At 35.2% G+C, this 20,015-nt stretch overlaps 1 protein-coding gene across 1 annotated transcript in view; it reads left to right on the forward strand.

Moving 5' to 3' along the window:
- LRRC49 (leucine rich repeat containing 49) overlaps window positions 1-20,015 on the forward strand; it is a 52,660-nt gene that overhangs the window by 337 nt on the left and 32,308 nt on the right. The window contains exons 2-7 of the mRNA XM_010571750.1: window positions 1,227-1,314; window positions 2,027-2,224; window positions 3,772-3,871; window positions 4,907-5,110; window positions 6,715-6,781; window positions 16,641-16,784. Coding sequence (XP_010570052.1) covers window positions 1,227-1,314; window positions 2,027-2,224; window positions 3,772-3,871; window positions 4,907-5,110; window positions 6,715-6,781; window positions 16,641-16,784 — 801 coding nt within the window. The remainder of the gene's footprint in view (window positions 1-1,226; window positions 1,315-2,026; window positions 2,225-3,771; window positions 3,872-4,906; window positions 5,111-6,714; window positions 6,782-16,640; window positions 16,785-20,015) is intronic.

Below are 20,015 nucleotides of genomic sequence, written 5' to 3' on the forward strand. Positions count from 1 at the left end.
TCGGTGCTTCGCAGCTGGCGGAGTCCGCTGCCGGCAGCCCTTGCCGCTTCGAGGGGGGCGGCAGGGGAGGTAAGCGCGGGTGAGGGGGGGGAGGTCGGTCGGTCGGTCTTCTCTGCGCCGTGACTGGCGTGAGGAAGCTTCCCCTGCGTTATTGGTACGCCTCCTGTTATTTGCGGGGAAGTGGGTATAGAAGCCATTTGGTTAAATATTGCTGTTAAACGTTGTGGTTATTTAGCAGGTAGGTGCTACGTGTCGTCATGTAGATCCAACTAAAAGAGCCAGCGTATTTTGTCTTTAAAAAAAAAAATTCTTATATTTAAATGTAAACACTTGTTTTCTTCATCACGAGGATAACATCCCCACGAAAGCCATGCTTTCAGTGTATTTTTAAAAACGGTGGGGTTTTTTAAACTAAAAAATTTGTAGTGTTACTTAGTGCTGTGACGTATTCTTCATAATAGTTTTGCAGAATAATGCCTTTCTTTGCAGAGTTTGCTGTTGAAAATACCTTCACTGTTTAAAAAAAAAAGTTACACTCAACTTTTCATGTTGATGCGTGTTTTTAAAAAATGTGAAATTCCATTTCTTTTTCTTTCAATTTGCAGGTTAATAATTGTGGTCTTCAGCTGGTTATCCAGACCTCATCAATAACAGATAAAAGCAAACCAGTAATTATTACCTTTTCTTTAATAGTTATATTAATTAATGCAGTTCTATGGTACAGGCAAATTTGTATGCTTGTGGATAGGAACTGCCTTTTCAGTAGCAATATTTTGACTTTTAATATGATATCTTTTATATCTGATAGTCTTTTGGTAATTTATTTCATCCTATTAAAGATACACGAAGTAAAAAGAAGGGGATGTACTATAGTCTGCCATAAACTTTTATATATATCTGATTTCTTACACTTCCATCTGTACCTCTCTTCCTCCTGTAATTGCAGTACTCCTTATAAGGTGGGGGTTTTTTTCCTTTATTTAGTCAACTGTAGATGAATGGTCTGGTAACTTCCCTATTTTCATTTTGGTTTCCAGCACTGAAACTTGTCAGTCGTAGTATCTTAATAGAATGAATACTTTTTTTATTGTAGCAATTATTTGATTTTTTTTAAAGCATTTGCAGTTTCCTGAGAACTATCATTATTAGTAAGGTTATGTTTGTCTGTGTAAAGATGTTATTTGCATTTGGAAACTTTAACATTTGTCTTAAATATTGTATTACAGTTTGAATTCAGGATAAATAAAGAACAGTCATCTTTCCACAATAGACTTCTGCAGCATGATCTGGAAAAAAACTATTCAGGAAGGCAAGGTGATATTCGATAGGGTTTGGTTGGTTTGGTTTTTGTATCTCTTTATTAAGTGAACAGTAAAGAAAGACTGTATTATGATTAGAATATGCAAGAGTGACAGCTTTTCCTCATTGGCTACAGTAATTCAGTATAATTACTGCTGCATCATGTCCTGAACCTGCTATCCTTCTACTGCCTAGTGCAGATGTTTTTTTTCATCACTTTTTGCCCCTCATTCTGTCCATGGAATAGCATCTTTTCTTCTACCTACAAAGCCACTGTCTATCAAGTGCCCTACTATATCCTTTCCCTCAGAAGCCACACAAATCTGTACTGTAACATTTTCTTGGATGTTTAACATTTTAATGTATCTAGACAAAATTAGTTTCTAATTCAGAACACTGATATGAAGAGATAGTTTTCCTATTGTGCTTGTGTGCTTTTGGCTTTGAAAAGCAAGACATTTGGTGATATCACTGCTAACTGTGGTGAAGTCTGGAAGAGCCTTGAAACACAGCACTTCTTGTCACGCTGCTGCTGCTTGCCTGTCATAAAAACAGTGATTGGCTAGGATAGGAGATCAGTTTAATTATTATGGCAATTCTTTATTCATTCTGGTAAAAAATAAAGACCAACAGCTGTTCAGAATGGGTTGATTTTTAGGGATACTATAAAAAAAACTTATTATGGAGTAAATGTAAGTCTGCAGTTTGATTTTTGTTCCCCGCACAGGAGACCAAAGAGTATTAAGTCCATTGGTGCGTAATAAGCAGATATATCTTCCAGTACCATCCAGTCTGACAGAACTTTCTGGTTTGGAATTGAAGCAGAATACAGGTTCTTTATCAGGATTTGGTGAGACTTCTATTCACACACCAACAAAATCCAGATCCCGACAAAGCAGCCACAGTATTAGTTCACATGCTTCAGGTAACAGTGGAAACTTCTCAGTAGGCTTTTTGTTTGTTTGTTTTGTTTAACTGGGTGTCTTACTGAAAAGTTATGACCTGTAAGATATGCTGCTTCTGGCTGTCAGAATGTATGACTGAATAGCAAGTGTTGCCTACTGTTCCCGTTGGGTGTTAAGAGAGGTTAGTAGATCATTGCCAGAAAACCACTAGAAATATTTTCCAAAATATAATATAAGCATTTAAATACAGGCTTTTTATAAACCTTTCTTTTACAAAAGGGGAGTAATAGGGATTTTTCACAAATGTCTTTAGGAGGATGACATTAGAAGAAGTCACTGGACTGCCATCATGACATGTTTCAGACTGATTTTTAAGTCTCTGGTCTTATGTTTATTGGTTTAAAAAGCTGAGACACGACTAATTTAAGACTTTTGCAACAATGTTAATTGATTATTTTTGTTTTCTATTATTTTTTTTTCCTTCACAGCTGTTTTTTTTCCCCCACTTTGAAGGATACATAGAAAATGCTGGTTGTTATACTGGTTTGTTAGAGTAGCTAGTGATAAAATGTTAGAGTAGCACTGAAAAGATTTCAAATTAAACAACAAATCATTTAACTTATATAGGTATGTCTTCTAATGGCATATTGTAGACAACAATGAACTCACTCTCTATAGTAGTAAAGCAATTAATTGTCTTTGTTTATTGAATAATTTATGTTTTCCCCACTAACATATTTGATTTATTTGAAGGGAGGGGAAAGGGGGGGAGGTACAAACACATGGAAGTTGAGCCTGTATTCCTGTGGTAGTTTGCACGCACAATGATCTGTGTTTGACCAATATTTTTCAGTGGATCATTTTCCAAATAAGCCAAAGCTCGCAGAGCACATTTGTTGATTTATTTTGCAGGTATTTTTTAGTCATCCTCCTTCTTCCCCCTTATATTATCAAAATAGATAAAGATGAATAGCTTTGTAAATGTTTTAAAAGGCTGCCTGTTTCTTTCTTGATAATGGAGTGAAATATAATGCCAATGTTTACTAGGTATTGCATGTACTTACCTTTAAAATAATTTGCATTTGTTTGTGGCTCAGTGGGACTGTTTCAATGTTTTGGTGCTTTAGTTTCTAGTTCTATCGACATCTACTCGATCTGTGTCTTTAAAATCATCTTAAGTTAGATAATATCTTCTTTAAGTTCGGTTTCTGAAACTGTGAATCAATTGTACAACCTTACCTTAAAACATCATTGGGTAATTCTAATTAAAAACAAAAAAAAGGCACCTACAAAATGTCGGTTTACAACAAAATGTTGATAAAAATCTCTCAGAAACGAAACAAATGGATGTGCTTTGGAAAGAGGATGTAGAGGGATGTAGCTGTAAACAAAAAATGGCAGGAAAGAAAACTGATAACTTGAAGTGCTGAATGGAGGCAAAAAAGCCCTTTCATGTACCGTGTCTTTTCTTCTAATAAGAAAGAAAATTCTGTTTTTATTATCTGTAGTTAATTAAATGATTTTACAAAGAAGTAGCTCATATATTCTCTGTATGATTGTCTGATAGATAACACAAATTTTGGGAGCAGTTCATCAATAACATTTCCTGTATTGCAACGTACTGCTGAAGAAAAAATACTGAATTCTGATAGACTTACCCTGGAAAGGTGAGAAGGTTATGGAGCACACACACCATAGCTTGTGACTCTTGTGTCGATCATCTAAAGTGATGAATATCCTGGTAAAGCCTGTGGTCAACGGTATGAGTGGTGGGTTTGGTTTTGTTGGTTTTTGTGTATGTGCGTGTTTTTGAGAGAAGAACTGGTTCCCATAGGGAAGTTCTGTATGTGTGTCCTTACAATGAATATATCCATACAGCAGTCATCTAAAGCAGTTAGGGCTTTTCGTTGTAAACTGAGGAGCTATCTTAAGAGTCGAGTGCAAGGTCATGCACATAATCTAGAGAAAGACACTGTGTCTCTTATTAGTTCTAATCTGATACATTAACTGTAGAATGGTCTGTCTCTTTTTTTTTTTTTGTCCTTAACCAGGACCCAAAAAAAAAGTTTTATCTAGAGACATTTAATTGTAATTTTTTTTTTTTTTTTTTTTTTTTTTTTTCTGGGGTTAAGGTTCGTGTAGTCTAAAAAATTTTGTCAGGTCAGTAGGACTCTTTCTGGAATAATCCTAAACTAAGAATAACCATTTTCGGCATAATTTCCTATATTTTTTGCTTTTTGTATTAACACTTATTTCATGTATTTATATTTCAAATATAAAGTTCTATAAACCAAAGAAAAATTGCATAGACATAGAATGCTTTGAATTCTGATCTAAACAGGCTGCTTATGTGGTATCTGGTGGAAAAAAATAAAGAATTGGCAGGCTGTGTCTGTTGAAATTTAAATGCGGTCACAACACGAAACTCCTGTGTAGTTTCCATGTAACAAGCAAATCTCTGATTAAGAGGGCAGGCTTTCAGAGAATTCTGGAAGCACTTCTGCTATATTTTCATGCTAATTTTTTAATATTAAGGACTTACTGCCTTATTTGCAGAGTTTAATTAGCAAACCTAATTATCTTAGTATTACTTTAATCAAGATAATGTACTTTCCTTAGTTTAGTCAGAGTGGGCGAGTAGAAGGTGGATTACCAATTTGTTACTTACATGTGTGTGTTGTTTTGTTTCTTTTTCCTTCCAGGCAGAAACTGACAGTGTGCCCAGTTATCGATGGGGAAGATCATCTTCGCCTTTTGAATTTCCAACATAACTGTATAACCCGAATCCAAAATATTTCTAATCTGCAGCATCTTGTTTTCTTAGATTTATATGATAATCAAATAGAGGAAATAGGTGGGGTTTCAACTCTGAGATCACTAAGAGTCCTTTTGTTGGGAAAGAACAGGTAAAAATAATAAAACTAACTTCGAGCACCCTACTTCATGGTGTAGCAACTGTGATCTATCATTGTTTCTGTTACTTACAGAGTTTTCAGATTGTGATGTTGGGTGTGACACCAGTGAGCTGGTCCCTAACACTACCTAAGTGTTTGGGATTCCACTGAGGAAGCACATAGTTTTTGCTCGTAATATTCTTCAGAAACTTCCGTTCTTATGTAAATTTTAGCAACAGTTCTTAAGTATTTTACATGTTTCCATCTAATCTTCTGTTCTGATTGACTATTGAATACATGTTCTTAGATTTGTGTGACAGGTGGAATCTCTTTTCATATCATATAAAGTATTCATTGAGTCTTTATAACCTACAAAAAGTATTTCTGCCTGAGGTATTTAGCTGGGAAGAAATCAGACAGATTAGAATCATGGATTTTATTGCGTATTCATTGATTCTAATCTGTTGGGAGATATAACTTGCTAGTTGTATTACTCTCTAAAAATACAGTTCAAATCCTGTAGCCTTTAATTCTAATAATTTAATAGAAGTATCTGTGGAATTGCTCATACATCTAAGGATTGTGCTCTGTGGTTTTTTTTTTGTTTGTTTCCTTGTTTTCTTTATATTCAGTAACGGAAGAACTGGTAAACTTCTGTTATGTGCCGATTACAAAGAATGTATCTCCTAATTTAGCCTGTATTCAAAATTGACAACTTTCAATAGTGCAGTATGTTACTAGAGCTTATAGCTTTTATAGTAAAAATCTCACCCGTAGAAATTGATTTTGTTTATAACAAAATATTGGGGCATGGGAGTGATAAATTTAAGCTGCTTTAAGGAATTATTTTCCAAATTGTAACTACATTGAGTGCTGTATAGTTTGTCTACATAGAAGTATGGTTTGGAGGTAGTTAATGATTACAAGTTAGATGCAGTTGCTAGCAACTTGTTTTCAGCTTGATCTATATGTGATCTCTGATTATTCTTGAAGCAAATGCATAATACACATGATGTTTAATGTCACCAGCCAGTAGATGATGCTGTTGAGTATATAATCTAGGTTTGGAATCTGAGAAAATAGGACAGGACAGAAAGGTTTTAAGACACTTAAGTTGTACAGGGGGAGAAGAAATACTGGCACATCTAGAGAGTGATACTGTCTAGAAAGGGCCAGTGGCTTTCAGGTTTTTTTATTCTGTGTTCTAACAAACTCTCAAAAGCCTCTGTCACTATAGTCTTTCTTTAAACTGGTTTGGAATTAGCTGTTTGCCAATAATAACTTTTTTTATTATTATTATTTAGATATCTGGATAGGTTGGTTCTTGACTTTGTTTTCTAGTGGTGCAAATATTCCCTCCTTTTTCCTCTTCCTAGAAGAGCCACATGCATACTGCTGCTATTGCATTATTGGCAGTCAGAAAGGAAAGTGATAGTCTAAGGCATACTCATTCATTTCTTCTTTTTTTTTTTTTTTAACATGGTTCAGAACTTTGTTATTCTTATGTTACTCTTTGTGGGCAGGAACAAATTCCTAAGTTTTGTATTAGCTGGAAAATGAAAGATACCTTTTATCTAATATGAAAAATAATTTATGTCATAATTGAAATCTTGCAGAATAAAGAAGATCTCAAATCTGGAGAACCTAAAAAATCTTGATGTTTTAGATCTTCATGGAAATCAGGTACAGTACAATAACTTGATTCTTTACGTTCTTGTGTAGACATCATGCATTTCCTGTGTCTTTTACCGAACTATTGCTTTTTGAAAATTTGGCAGCAAATTTTGCAGCTTTTTGAATCTTGGTATCAAGTCTCTTGTACTTCCAGCATTGTACTTCTGAAAAGTTACAGTGATTAAAATGCTGAGTCAACTGAGTATAATAGCATACCTCCAGAATAGTGATCTAGCATAAGTAGTTGTGGTATCATTCAAGTAAAACAGTCTTAGAAGTCATAGAAGAATTTAAGATCCCATTGATTGTTGTGTTGTTTCTACTTACAAAACAAGATCCCTTACATATCTGTAGAAGAGTTAAATTTGTACAGAAAAAGCAGAACGGGTACAAGCTCTTGATTTATTTATGCTTCTGAATGGATTTAAGTCACTTGAAGTCTATTCAGTTTCCCCAATTTGAGACAAAGCAGTCATTTCTGTTTCAAGTGGTGCATAAAATTTTAGCTCTAGTACATGTAAGAGGAAGATACTTGTTCAATGGCTATGTCAGAAGCAGCATGGAATATTAAGGGCAAGCCGGATATACTATTCTTTTGTAAAATAAATTTAAAACATGTATGATACAAAATGTTCCATAATTGAGCTGTTTAAAACAACATATGGTAATTGTGACTTCATAAGAGCAATGTGTGAATTTTCTGGATTCCTGTTCTGACAGTTTTGATGCCTTGCTGATTCCTGTATGTGTGTATTCTTTATTATACAATTGCTTGACAGTGGGGAATAGGAATGCTTTTTTTAAAAAAAAAAAAAAAAAAAAAAAAAAAAAAAAAAGGCAAGGTAACACTATAATGAGTTATTGTTAAATTTGATGCAATAAGTTTGTGGCTTCTTGGAATAACATTAGTCCAGTAGTATGCATGTTGTATAGTGGCAGAGGCAGTATACAGATAATGACATTGACCTTGGAGTCCTGGAGCGACTATGTCTGGAGATGGCTGTTTGTGTAGTTATAATCCTTTTCTTACTGCTTTTGTAAGGTTGGGGGGAGTGGTATTTTTTTGCTAAAATTACTTGCAGACTAGACATGTAGCTGTGCCAGTCAGCACAAGTGGAGGAATTACTAATGGAAATGAAACATAGGTCATGCACAACTCTTAGAAATGATCATGAAGTAGATCTGATTTTTTTTCTTTTTTTTTATTTTTTTTTTTCTTCCCCTCCAAGTGTCTGTACAACTCCCTTTACGTTAATTAAAACTTTATTAGACGTTTTGGGCATAATGCCCAACTGGCTGCTGCTAGATCAGCTTCGTAATAATAGGCCTCCTTTGGTCCAGAGAATGTAACAATTATCCTGTATCAGGAGTTAAATATTAAATCTCTGGAGCATAATAAATGTTTTTGTTTTTCAGAAAGTTTTAATCAGAAATGTACATGTGAAGGGCACAAATGTTAGGAAATGGAACAAATTGGTTTCTGCTTTTTTTTTTGGTAGGTTTAATGTATTTTTCATGGAAACACCAAATAAAGACTGTGAACTTCTCTTCTATTAATAAATTATCTTCCTGTTCCTTTCCAGTTTAAAGATAGGCAAGTTTTCATATTAACATTCTTTTTTTTCCTGTCTTTGAGGAATTAAAATTTTAAAACACCAATCTGCCATACATATTATTAGTTATTTTTGAAGGTAGAAAGGAAGAAATGAAGAAGGGAAGAAATGCTGAGTTTGAGACGTATCAGCTTAGTGTACTAGTGTCTTGTTTTGAAGTTTGGGGTTTTTTTTCTTGTTTGCTTATTTAATCGTGAATGGGGGGGCTCTGTCTTTTAACTTTATTTAGATTTATGCAGCCTTTATTTAGGGCAGCCTTCTAGTCTATCTTAAATGATATTTCTTCCACATCGTAAATTTCCCAAGAACAGACTTCAGCCACAGAATTGGTTTTGAGAACTTCAAAATATGTGTTCCAATATTCCAGAACATAGCAATTTAAACAGCAGATCTGTAGAATTAAAAATGAAGTGTTGGTATATAGTTCAAAATGGTGGATTCTGATCATTGTTCTGTTGATATAATGTCCTTTCTCTAACATATACATGATTTTTTTTTAATTTGGTACAGATCAGTTAGAATCAAGAATACAGAAACAGAATACCCTGCTTGTCAGTTGTAATGAAAAATAGTAGAAAATAGGATTTGCTTTATCTTGATAAGCTCTTGATACATCTGTTTCCTTAGACTGCTTGTGGCGCTATCCTGCACCCAGTTCTCAGAGAAAAGTCAAAGCTGCAATAAATCTAGTTAGTTGTACTATTTGGAACCAGCGATGGGCAGGAATTTTCCTTTATCAGGATAGTTCTTATTTCAAATAAAAGGTGTAATGGCACTTTTGTGGTGTGCATCACTTACGTCGTCTTTTCTTACAACTATGAAAAAATGTAATTCACTTCTGGTGTGCAAAAGTGTCATTGACTGCCAGTGTAATATGAATATCTGTATGTATTGTGCGAATATGAGATTTCCTTTGGATATCATTTTCCGTTGCTTACTTCAGTAACTGTGAAACACACTGTATAGGTTACATAATGTTATAATCTTTTCAGTCATACTCTATTTCTTACACTTACAGATATTTTTATGGTACTTTTGTTTTCATTTTACATTCAAAGTTGTGTTTCTTACAGATGTGAGAAATTAAATAATGCTGTGTATATGGGAAACAGATATTCTTCATCCAGCACAAAACTTTAAGGCTATTGCCTAGAAAAGACAGCTGTCTGTGGTATCATCTATATCTTGTTGTCAGGAATATTTTCAGGATTTTCTGAATGTGATATTCCTGGGCCACAATGCAAAATTCATACTGTTAAAGGCACTACTCAGACTTGCACACTTGGTTTTGCATTTATTTTTTTATTGTATTAATTTAAAAAGGTGTTTTTGTGTTTTTGAAGAAAATGTCTGTAATTTTAATTACAATGACAGATTTTTATAATACGTTACTAGAAGGAGTTTTGATACCAAACTCTCCAGGAAGAAATAATAGATTCTTTCAAGAAAGCTATTGATATGCTAAGACTTGGATGCAAGTTTTGCTTGAATGCTGTCTGCTCAATGAGCAAATTGTTGTGTAGGCTGTAATTGACCTAAAACAGGGATGACACATAAAGGAGAATTGTCAGATGCTATGAAACAAGACAGCCTCACTCAATCCCTGGGAAAGTGATGGAACAAATAGTCCTGCAAACCATTTCCAAACATATTGCAGTAAGAAGACAACCAGGAGTAGTCACCATGAATTTATGTAGGAAATGGCTTTTTACAGCAAAGTGACAAGTGCAGTGGATGGGTAGAGCGCAGTGGATGTTTTTTTATCTTGAATTTAGGAAGTTATTTGACACTATCTCCCATTACATCTTTATAGACACTTAAATTTAATTTAATTTGGACTAGATAGAAGGACAGTGAGGTGAAATGACAGCTGGCTGGACTGCCAGGCTCAAAGGGTTGTGATCAGTGACACAAAGTCTAGCTAGAGGCCAGTCACTATCGTTGTACCCTAGAGGTTGATACTAGGTCAATACTTCTTAACACCTTCATTGATAACCTGCATTATTAACAATGCAGGAAATTGGAAGGAGGGCGTCATACATGAGATGGTTGTGCTGCCATTCAGTGGGACCTTGACAAGCTGGAGAAATGGGCTGAGAGAAATCTCATGAAGTTCAAGAAGGGGAAATGCAAAGTCTTGCATTTAGGGATGAATAACCCCCTGTACCAGTATGGGCTGGGTGCTCACCAGCGGAAAAGCAGCTTTGTAGTAAAGGACATGGAGGCTCTGGTGGACAACAGGCTGGCCATGTGCCAGCAGTGTGCCCAAATGGCAAAGAAAGCCAACAGCATCCTGGACTGCATTCGGAAGAGTGTTGCCAGCAGGTTGTGGGAGGTGATCCTTTGGGCTCCCTGGTGCAAAACAGACACGAACTTAAGGGGGTGAGTCCAGTGAAGAGGCACAAAGGTGATGAAGGGACTGGAGCATCTCTGATACGAGGAGAGGCTGAGAGCTGAGACTTGCTGTGCCTGGAGAAGAGAGGCCTCAGGGAGTTCTTACTGATGTATGTAGATAGCTAATGAGAGAGTCTAAATAAGATGGAGCCAGACTTAGTGGTGTCCAGCAAAAGGACAAGAATTATTGAGCATAAAATGAAATACAGGAAACTTGTTCAAACTTAAGAAAAATGTTATTGTCAGGGTGGCCGAACACTGGAGCAGGTTGCCCAGATAGGTGGTGAAATCTCCATCCCCAGAGGCGGTCTAAGCCTTACTGGCCATGCTCCTGGGCAGCATGCTGTAGCTGACCCTGCTTTGAGCAGGGGGTCGGAAGGGACGATCTCCAGAGGTCCCTTCTGACCTCAGCTGATGATCTGTTTCTGTGGCTAGGGTTACTTTAGATTAAATTTGCCATCTTTTCTTTTCCTATTTTCCCTTTTTAGTGGTAGGGGAAATAGAAGAAAATAGTAGAGAAGAATAATTTACTTGGATACTAGTAAAGTGACAATTTTTTATTGCAAAAATGTCCCCTGTAAAGCCATGAAAAACCTCTGTTGGGCGAATGTGGCAGTTCATTGAGCTGTAGTGCACTGAATCAATGTCCTATTACAGTACTCATTGAAAGGCACTTTGTATTTGGGGTTAAGGTAGGAGTGTTTCTGTGGTTTTCATGTTTGTAAGTCCCACACATTTGATGAAATTATGCATCAATTCTGTTCTTCTTTAGAGCTCTTTCCATGCAGTTTGCACTGATTTTGTCTATTCATCAATACTGTTACTGCTTGAGAGTAAGTTTGATGTGGCTTTACAGAGTATTTTGGCGATTTATTTGTTGAGAAATAAGGCAGTTGAATTTTCTTGAAATTTGTTGACTTGTCTGTTTATTTTTACAGAGTCACCCTCTGTGGTTCATATTTATACATGTATTAGAACAGTAATCTATTTTACAGCTTTTTGTATTCTTTGTATTAATGTATATAGCAGCTCTGTTTTGACTGGGGGTTTTGCCTTTTGAAGTTGCCACGCCTTAGTTAATAGAAGATGAGGACGCATAATTTTTTGTGGTAAAGACAGTTATATTAAGGGGAGAATATCTGGTGAGCAGCCTTCATCAGTGTAGAGGATTAGCTGAATATTTGCCTCTTGCATACAGTTTACTTGAGACATGAGTTAACTTGCATTCAATGATTCTGGTATCACCAGCTTTCCTCTGTAGTCAGACAGACGATTCCAGAAAGTGGTTTAACATGTTCGTTAGACTCCAGTAGATGAGGAGAGTCATGTAAGTAAAATGCTACTATTTAAATGATATTGCCTGGCAACAATAACATTATTACTACAGTATACTATGGAATATAAATTGTTGCAGTAGTATTACTACTTCTGAGTTATGATACAGAACAGAGCTTTTCCATAGTCTTTGTTTTTATGGTTTGGCTACTCCGATGTCATTAAATAAACCCCATAAAATTCAGTGTAGCAAGTTATAGCAAAATCCAGTAAATCCTCTTGATGCTTTTTGGCAAGTAATTTTAACAGATTGACTCTTCAGTGACTGTGATATTACACAGTTCTTCCTGAGGACATTGAAGGTGCTCACATACCTGGCAAGAAAAAAAATATTATTCTTTTAACTACCATTTTTCCCCTTTATGGTTTGTATGTTATAGGGCACATTTAGAATAAAATAGTAAAATAACTTATGTGTAATATCCGTTACATAATATCTGACTAAATAGGTTTCATTCTTACTTCAGTAGTTTAACTTACTATAGGAATATTCTAAGGTGCTTGCAATAATTCAAATTTTTTTTGGTGTTCAAAGCTATTGTTAATAATGCGCAGTATCTCTTATATGTTACCTGTGATCCCAGATGATCATTGAACAATTAAATCTTGTATGAGTTATATTAAAGGTATTTGAAATGCATTAGACTAACAAAAAATGTTAACTTTTTCATTATACACAGTAGTTCTATATAAGGTAAGAAATCTCAGCACTCTCAATAGATGCAGAATATAAATACTTAAATGGGATATGGCCAGAATATGAATATTATTAATCTTATCTTTCAAAAATAGTGCTACAGCCTAGCTAGAAATTATTCATTTTTAATGTTTATGGAGTAGTGGCAGCTAAGAGGAAAGCTAGATTCCTGTTTCAGTCTTAGTCCCTCCCTCCCTCTCTTTTGGGGTGTAAATCAATCCCATAGATGGAATGCAGATTGTGAAACGTCTAAGACTGGAATGTTTCCAAGAGGTTGGAGGTGAGGAAAAACAGAAGGAGGAAAATTTAATTTTTGTTCACTTTTGGGAAAATATTTTGATTTATTTGGGTGCTGGGTGTTTTGGATAATGTAGTTTGGTCTGAACTTTGAGACTTCTTCCACCCAGGTGAGAAAAGTACTGGGAATTTCATGTGCTTTAAAACGTTGAGGTATAGTATTCCACAATGCTTAATGATAAACCTTGTATGATTTCTTTTTTTTTACAAATCAAGCCTTTTAAATGCATTACTAATTAAAGAAAATCCCTTCATAGAATAAATATCCAAAAGAAGGTTAAAAAAAAAATCAATTTAATGGCTAATGAAATACTGCACTCAATGCCTATGCTTTACAAAAAGGGCAAAATGTGAATTCCCCTGTCATATTATTACTCTTTGACTGTTTTCCCACATGATTTAGTAAGGCTCTTGATTTTAATACTGCCCAGTAAAAATTTGTAAGAAAATACAGCATCTTAATAACAATTAATTAAATTTTTATGTAGAGACTCTGTTTCTATGGTTATTAACACAGTAACGTTGACATACAATATACATCATTCAGAGACCCTGCACATGATTGTGTGGCTGGCATATTTAATGCACTACAACTTACATTTAATTTTGAACTTAACATTTGATTTCTAAATAGTGTTCTTCCAAGCACTCTGAATAGTCTATGGAGAGAAGTCTGATTGTTAGTCTGATACCACTATAAGTGGTATATGTTCCATGTAAATCTCTTTAAAACCCTTTTACTTTAGGTAAGGTTAAAATGGGCTTTAGTCTGTCTTCCAGTGAACTAATGCGTTAAAGTTGAGTCAGGTTGAACTCAAATTTCAGTCTAACTTTATTTAAAATGAAATTTATTCTATAATGCTTAAATTTTAAAAAGACATTGGAGTTATTTTTTGTGTTGTGTTTAATTCTGGGAATAATTTTCCTTGCCAAAAGTTCAAGTATATAAGTTCAGGCCTGAACTTCTTTTCAATGATCTCAGAAATGTGTGTTTAAAAGATGTAACTTTTGTGCAGTTTAATTATTGATGAGTGATTATGTGGTGCATAACAATCATTTCTGAAATAAATATTTTATAGCTGAGTATTCAGACATAGAAGCAAACGAGAATAGAATAGTGTTCTTGTTCAATGTTTACAAGTGAAGTCTTTGATGTATTTGAGAAAGCAACTAAAAAATGGTTAATAATCCTTCTTTATAATTAATAGAGAAGTCATAGATATTTCTTTTTAGAAAATATTATTTGAATCCTCTAAAAAGATGTGATAATGACTTGTATCTAATTTGCATCTAATAGTATGTACTAAAAGCTGGTCTATCTTTATGTGTGCATGCATAATTGAAACAGAGAAAATCCAGTAGAGTTAGCCTTAAAACTTAGTAAAGTGATAAAGAGTATCTCTATACACTGCTGATGAAATAATTACCTTTGCGATAGCAGTAAAATGCTAGGATTAATATTCCACATTGTGGCATGCTGTATTTTTAGCTAAGCAGACATCTGCAGAGGTCTGTGCTCTTTGTGCTAACCATCTGCTCTTGGCTTTGCTTTCACAAGTCTTTCTGTCTAAATATATTGTTCTAAATGGTGATATTTTCTGTTCCTTTTGCTGTAATGCTGTTGTATCCTGATAATTTTTATTTTCTGCATATTAATAGACATAAATGGATGATGCATAATAGTTTAATTAGCAGTTGAATCAAAAGTTGGTTTAAGATGTTACTTAATCTTTGTTTTGCTATCTACTTTTGTATGCTTTTGAATGGACAACTTGCTGAAATACTTTTTACAGCAGGTTATTCAAGTCGTATGTCATAGAATTACAGAAACATACATGCATGTACATATGTGTACATACGTGTGTATATATATGAAAATTACCAACAACATTGTGTTCTCAAACTTAAACAATAGCTACCTTGCCTCTTCTCCCATTCCAGGAGCTGCTAGACGCTTTCTGGAAACTGGTGCGGTCAGACTCATACTGGTCTAAAGCCTCAAAGTTCATTGTCACTGGGAAGGTGTGTGACACTAGTCACTATCTTGCTTGTCTGCATCTAAGTGTTGTTGGCAGCTTTGAGGAGGAATAGCGTGCCTGAATACAGGGTGTTGAAGGGAGCTCACAGTGGTCCAGCAGATGATCATTCTAATTGAAAGGCAATTCATTATACTTGTTAGGAGCTTTGTGCACTGTATCCACATGTTGTGGAAGGCTGAAGTGTTTTCCATGGGAAAATCTGCTGCCTTCTTTCTGCTATATAGCATGGGTTTCAGTAAGAGTATGGTAGGAATATCCCCCTGTGCAGTGGCAATACTTCGTCTTCTCCATGATATGTTGATGTATGCAAGTCCTGTGTAAATGTCTGGATAGATGCAGGAGAACAGATCCCAGACCACTATGAGAAATAAGTATCTGGATAGAGATTCTTGAGTGGATCACTCTGAGAAATGCAAACAGCAGGAAATGAACCCAGATTGTGTCAACAGAGCAATAATTAATGCCTTTGTAAAACATGGTTGCATTTCCAGAAGTCAAAAATAAAAATAAGGGGCAGTAGCTATTATTACTCTTTTGATGATTTTTTTTTTTTTTTTTGGTCAATATCACCTGAATCTTTAAAATAGGGTATTAAGTATAAAAACAAACCTTGGGCAGCTGCTTGTTTACTGTAGTTTCGTCGCTTTGTTTGATCCCTCCATTTTCTAATCACAGGAAGCCACGAGTTGCCGAAGAAGTGCTGGGAACTGTCAAGCAAACGTGCTGTGTATCCAAACTAAGGATGCTCCTGCTTTCTTTTCTAACTTTTGAGTATGTCTTTCTGATTCTAGCAATTACCTGCTTGTAAAACTTCCTTACAAGTTCCAATTTCAGAATAATTGCTTTCTTCTCCAGAGGGCTGTAACTGCTCCTTGCCCCTGACTCACAGCAGGTTCCTGTCCTCATGACCTGCTGCAAAGTCTGTCTGTGGAGCTCCTGTAGACAGAGTTGAGTGTGCTGCTACTGGCATTTTGAGAGGCATGAAGGGAAATTGGTGCAGAGTTCTGTGATGGCAGGGAGATACGATGCCGCATATTCTTGTAGCGTAGGTACCAGGAGATTTGGATGTGTGTTTGAGTGCCTTTGCAGACAAATTAAAGATCAATTGTACACAAAATTTCCCCATTTTGACATACAGTGATATCATCAGTGTTGTCTTAGTTTTATGGTATCTTAGAGGTTGCTGCTACAGAACAGCACAGCTAAAGTAACCTAATTTCTGATGGTAAGGAAGGAAGTGTTGACTGATTTTTATTGCAGTATGACTAGAAAGGTACTAGTGAAGTGAATACTAGTACTTGATCTCTATCAGACTGTAGCTTGTTTTCAGCAATTTATGACATGATTATCATGGTTTAGAAAAATACACAAGAAGCACACTATTGTATTAAGTTGATCATGTATACTTTTTTAAAAAAGTATGTGCCACATACATCTATTGTATATCTATATAAAACACAGTATGCGTGTTAATAATTATACATCTTTCACAGATTACTAAAATAGAAAACATCAGTCATTTGAGTGAACTGAGAGTGTTAAACCTTGCCAGAAACCTACTAACCATTGTAGAAAACCTTAATGGACTGGATTCGCTCACAGAGCTCAACCTTCGTCATAATCAAGTCTCTGCTATAGTAAGGAACTAAACTCTTGTCTTTTCTCTTTTCCTTTTCTTTTTTTTCCTTTTGTTTTTAACAAAATGCACTATTACTGTAACTTGTTTAAACCATATAAGCATTTCAAATTTGTGATATCTTCTGTTTTCACGTACTGTGTTGCTTATGTTCTGCTGCAATACTTACTTTTACAACGTAAAGGTGAAACAAGCAGCGATTTATATTTGGTGTTATTTTGTTTAAATGCGATCACTTGTAGTGATTCAAATTCTTGATAGCTCGTGATGGTTCTCGGGGCGGGGGGATATTCTGAGGAAGCTTTGTGGTTCTAACATACAAATTTAGATAGTTTTCTTCCATACAAGTTTGTTTCCTAGAAACAAACCCTCTCAATTTTTGTAGCTCAGCTAAACAGTCTCAGACCATCTTAAATTTCATCTCCTTATGAATATTTCTAGGGCAAATGCAGAGAAAATAGGTGTTGATCTTAAAAGCAGAATTTCCCAATTGGAGCTTTAACCTAGCATTGTAAGTCTTCATGTTCTAAAAAATAAAGCTTTTCACTTTGCAATTTGAGCTGTAGTTCAGGTATGGCAAGTAGATTATTTGAACAAGCGCTTTTTAAAATAATACAAGAAGTCTACTTAAATAGCTATATTTTTCTGTCTCTCATAATTTCTTTAGTTCTTGGTCTCCTATTGCTGTGCCGAGCCTTTCCTTTCTTGAATTCTGCTATTTGCCGTATATGAATTGTTTTTACACTTCAAAAATAAATTTCTGCTCACTGCTGATTCTGTTACTGTACCTTCCCCCTACATCAGTTATGTTACCTAGGATTCTCTTCCCTTGCTTGTAGCTGCTGCCTTTTCACTCCTCAGGTGTAGCTTGTACTTTCTCCTTGCTTCCTGTTGTCACAAATGGAGAGTTAGCATGAAATTTATATTAGTGAGTTACAGGCTTGGTCTCTGTGCTGTATCTCAATGTTTTAGTCTTTTATGGCCAGAGACAGTGTTTCAGAAGACAATGTTCTGTTCAGGGAAGTACTTTATTTTGTCTAATTGTTTATTGGTTTTTTTGTGGTTTTTTTTTAACCCTGGTTAAGTTCTAATGGCCTGGTTTTGGGGCATGGGGTGGGTGTTTATTTTGTTGTTAATTGGATTGTGATTTTCGCAAGTATGACACTAACTCTCCTTCCTCTAGAGAAGGACTCCTAAGCCACATAAAGTCAAGTCTTGGACATGTCATACTGTCTGAAACCTAAAGTAAATATATGTCTCTTTCCTAAAATAAAATCTTTTTCTTTTTTAATGATAGGTGTTGTCTTTATCTGTGTATGCAACAGTGTATATGTATTTCTTTACTTAAATTTGTTTCAGTTTTTTTGAAAAAAAATGAAAGCTGCATTACTTTAGTATGGAAATTCAGAATCTGCTGCAATATGAAATTACTGCAAATCCAGAAACATAGAAATAAATATATCATTTTATGGAAAGAATATCCAAGATATTGTTATATTGTTGCTGGAGTACTTGAGTAGTTGAGGGAGGGGGTTTAGATTTCTTTCCTTTAAGTTGAGGTTTAGGTTTTCTTATGGTTGACTGGGGGGTGGGTGTCATTTTAATCATGATATAGTTATGATGTAGCACTTAACTGTGAAATTTTCAATCTAAGTTCATTAAAAGAGTTTGGTTTATGTGTTTTAGGTTTTGGACTGTGTTTTAGGTAGTTACTATGACAACACTATCATTATAAATAAAGCTTTTAAAACTTGATTATTCCTTTAAATGAAAGAATCTAACTGATTAAAAAAAATTGCCATCCCAAAATAATGAAATAAAATCAATAAAATTTAAATAACTTTCTCTTTCAGTACACTTTTTGTGAACCTTCCTTATTTTTCAACTCCTCTGCTCCCCCTCCGCACCTGCTGTAAGTGTATTATTCTTGTGTAGGAAAGATGATACTCTCATTTGTCAAAATGAGGTTCCATACTGAACTCCATACCCATTGCAGTTAACTATATTGAGTAATCCAAGTTATCCAACTAGATTATTGTTTGAGCAATGAAACATATAATCATCTCTTACAATCCACTGGCCTTAGATTAGTAATTTTGGGACCATTTTTTGGCTTTAAGGTATTCATTAGAGACTGGAAATCGTTGTATCTTGAGAGTAGTTATTTTTGTAAGAATAAACTGTAGTTCGTCCAAAGGTGTAGGATTTAGAAGGGCAGTCCTGAGGCTTGGTTTATAGCAGAAATGTATCTTACAGGATTGAAAGTGTCTTCAAGAAGTCTGACTATTCTAAAGAATAGCAAGCAGACAGAATAAATGATTACAGAGTGTCTCGTATGGCATTAAAAGCACAAGTCTATGCATACAATGAATTATGGAATGTCTGTTTGCTTTCCATCCAGTTGTGAATTAAGGTCCGCTGTTAGGAAGATGAAGTATATTTTTATTTGAAAGATGGACCTGCTTGATTGCTTTGAGGTATTAAAAGCTTAGAATCTTGGGGTTTGTCATCTGCAGCTTGATTGTAGACTTGAAGGAGGACTGGTCAAGGTGTTCACTATCTTTTCACAAAAGAACTCCTGTCCTGTTTGTCCACTGCCCTATATGACTTTGTATCAAAACTGAATTAGCTGGACACTTTAGTTGTTTTTAATCCTACTTAAGGTGTTTGCTGTCATGCCTGTGAGACTTAAACATACTTTACAGGACAGCAGCATACTGTGCCAGTTATGGAAATTTGTCTTCAGGGCAAATTACTTTGTATTCTTCAATGCAAAACTCTTTAATTAGTTAAAATCATCGCTGCTTAAGAATTACTGTGTACAACCCTATAATGCCTGTCTTCATGTGTATATCTGCCTGTATCATGTGACCCACCTCTTTAAGCATCAAGCTAAGTAGCCTTAGGGACAGAGCGGGGTCCAGGTAGAATTCTGTTCTGAACTCAGTCTTTCCGTGGTCTGATCTGGGAGGATTCAGAACCAGGAGTTTTGCAACTCAGACCTGAGCTAATAAGCCCTGCTTTATTGTATGCAGTGCTTGCTAGCTCACATGAAGTGTTTCAGTAATAGCAGCTACATGGTTTGTGTAGAGCTGCCTTGTGTTCACCTGTTTGGTTAGAATGAACTATTTCTGTTTCTGGAATGCTATGTAGACATGCCACAAATCAGATGGAGAGAGGGAGGGCAGTGGATTTGATTTTTTTTTTTTTTTTTTTTTTTTTTGGGTGTAAA

This window comes from Haliaeetus leucocephalus, unplaced genomic scaffold (assembly GCF_000737465.1).
Source record: "Haliaeetus leucocephalus isolate CR32 unplaced genomic scaffold, Haliaeetus_leucocephalus-4.0 Scaffold339, whole genome shotgun sequence".
In the NCBI taxonomy this organism is placed as follows: Eukaryota; Metazoa; Chordata; class Aves; order Accipitriformes; family Accipitridae; genus Haliaeetus; species Haliaeetus leucocephalus.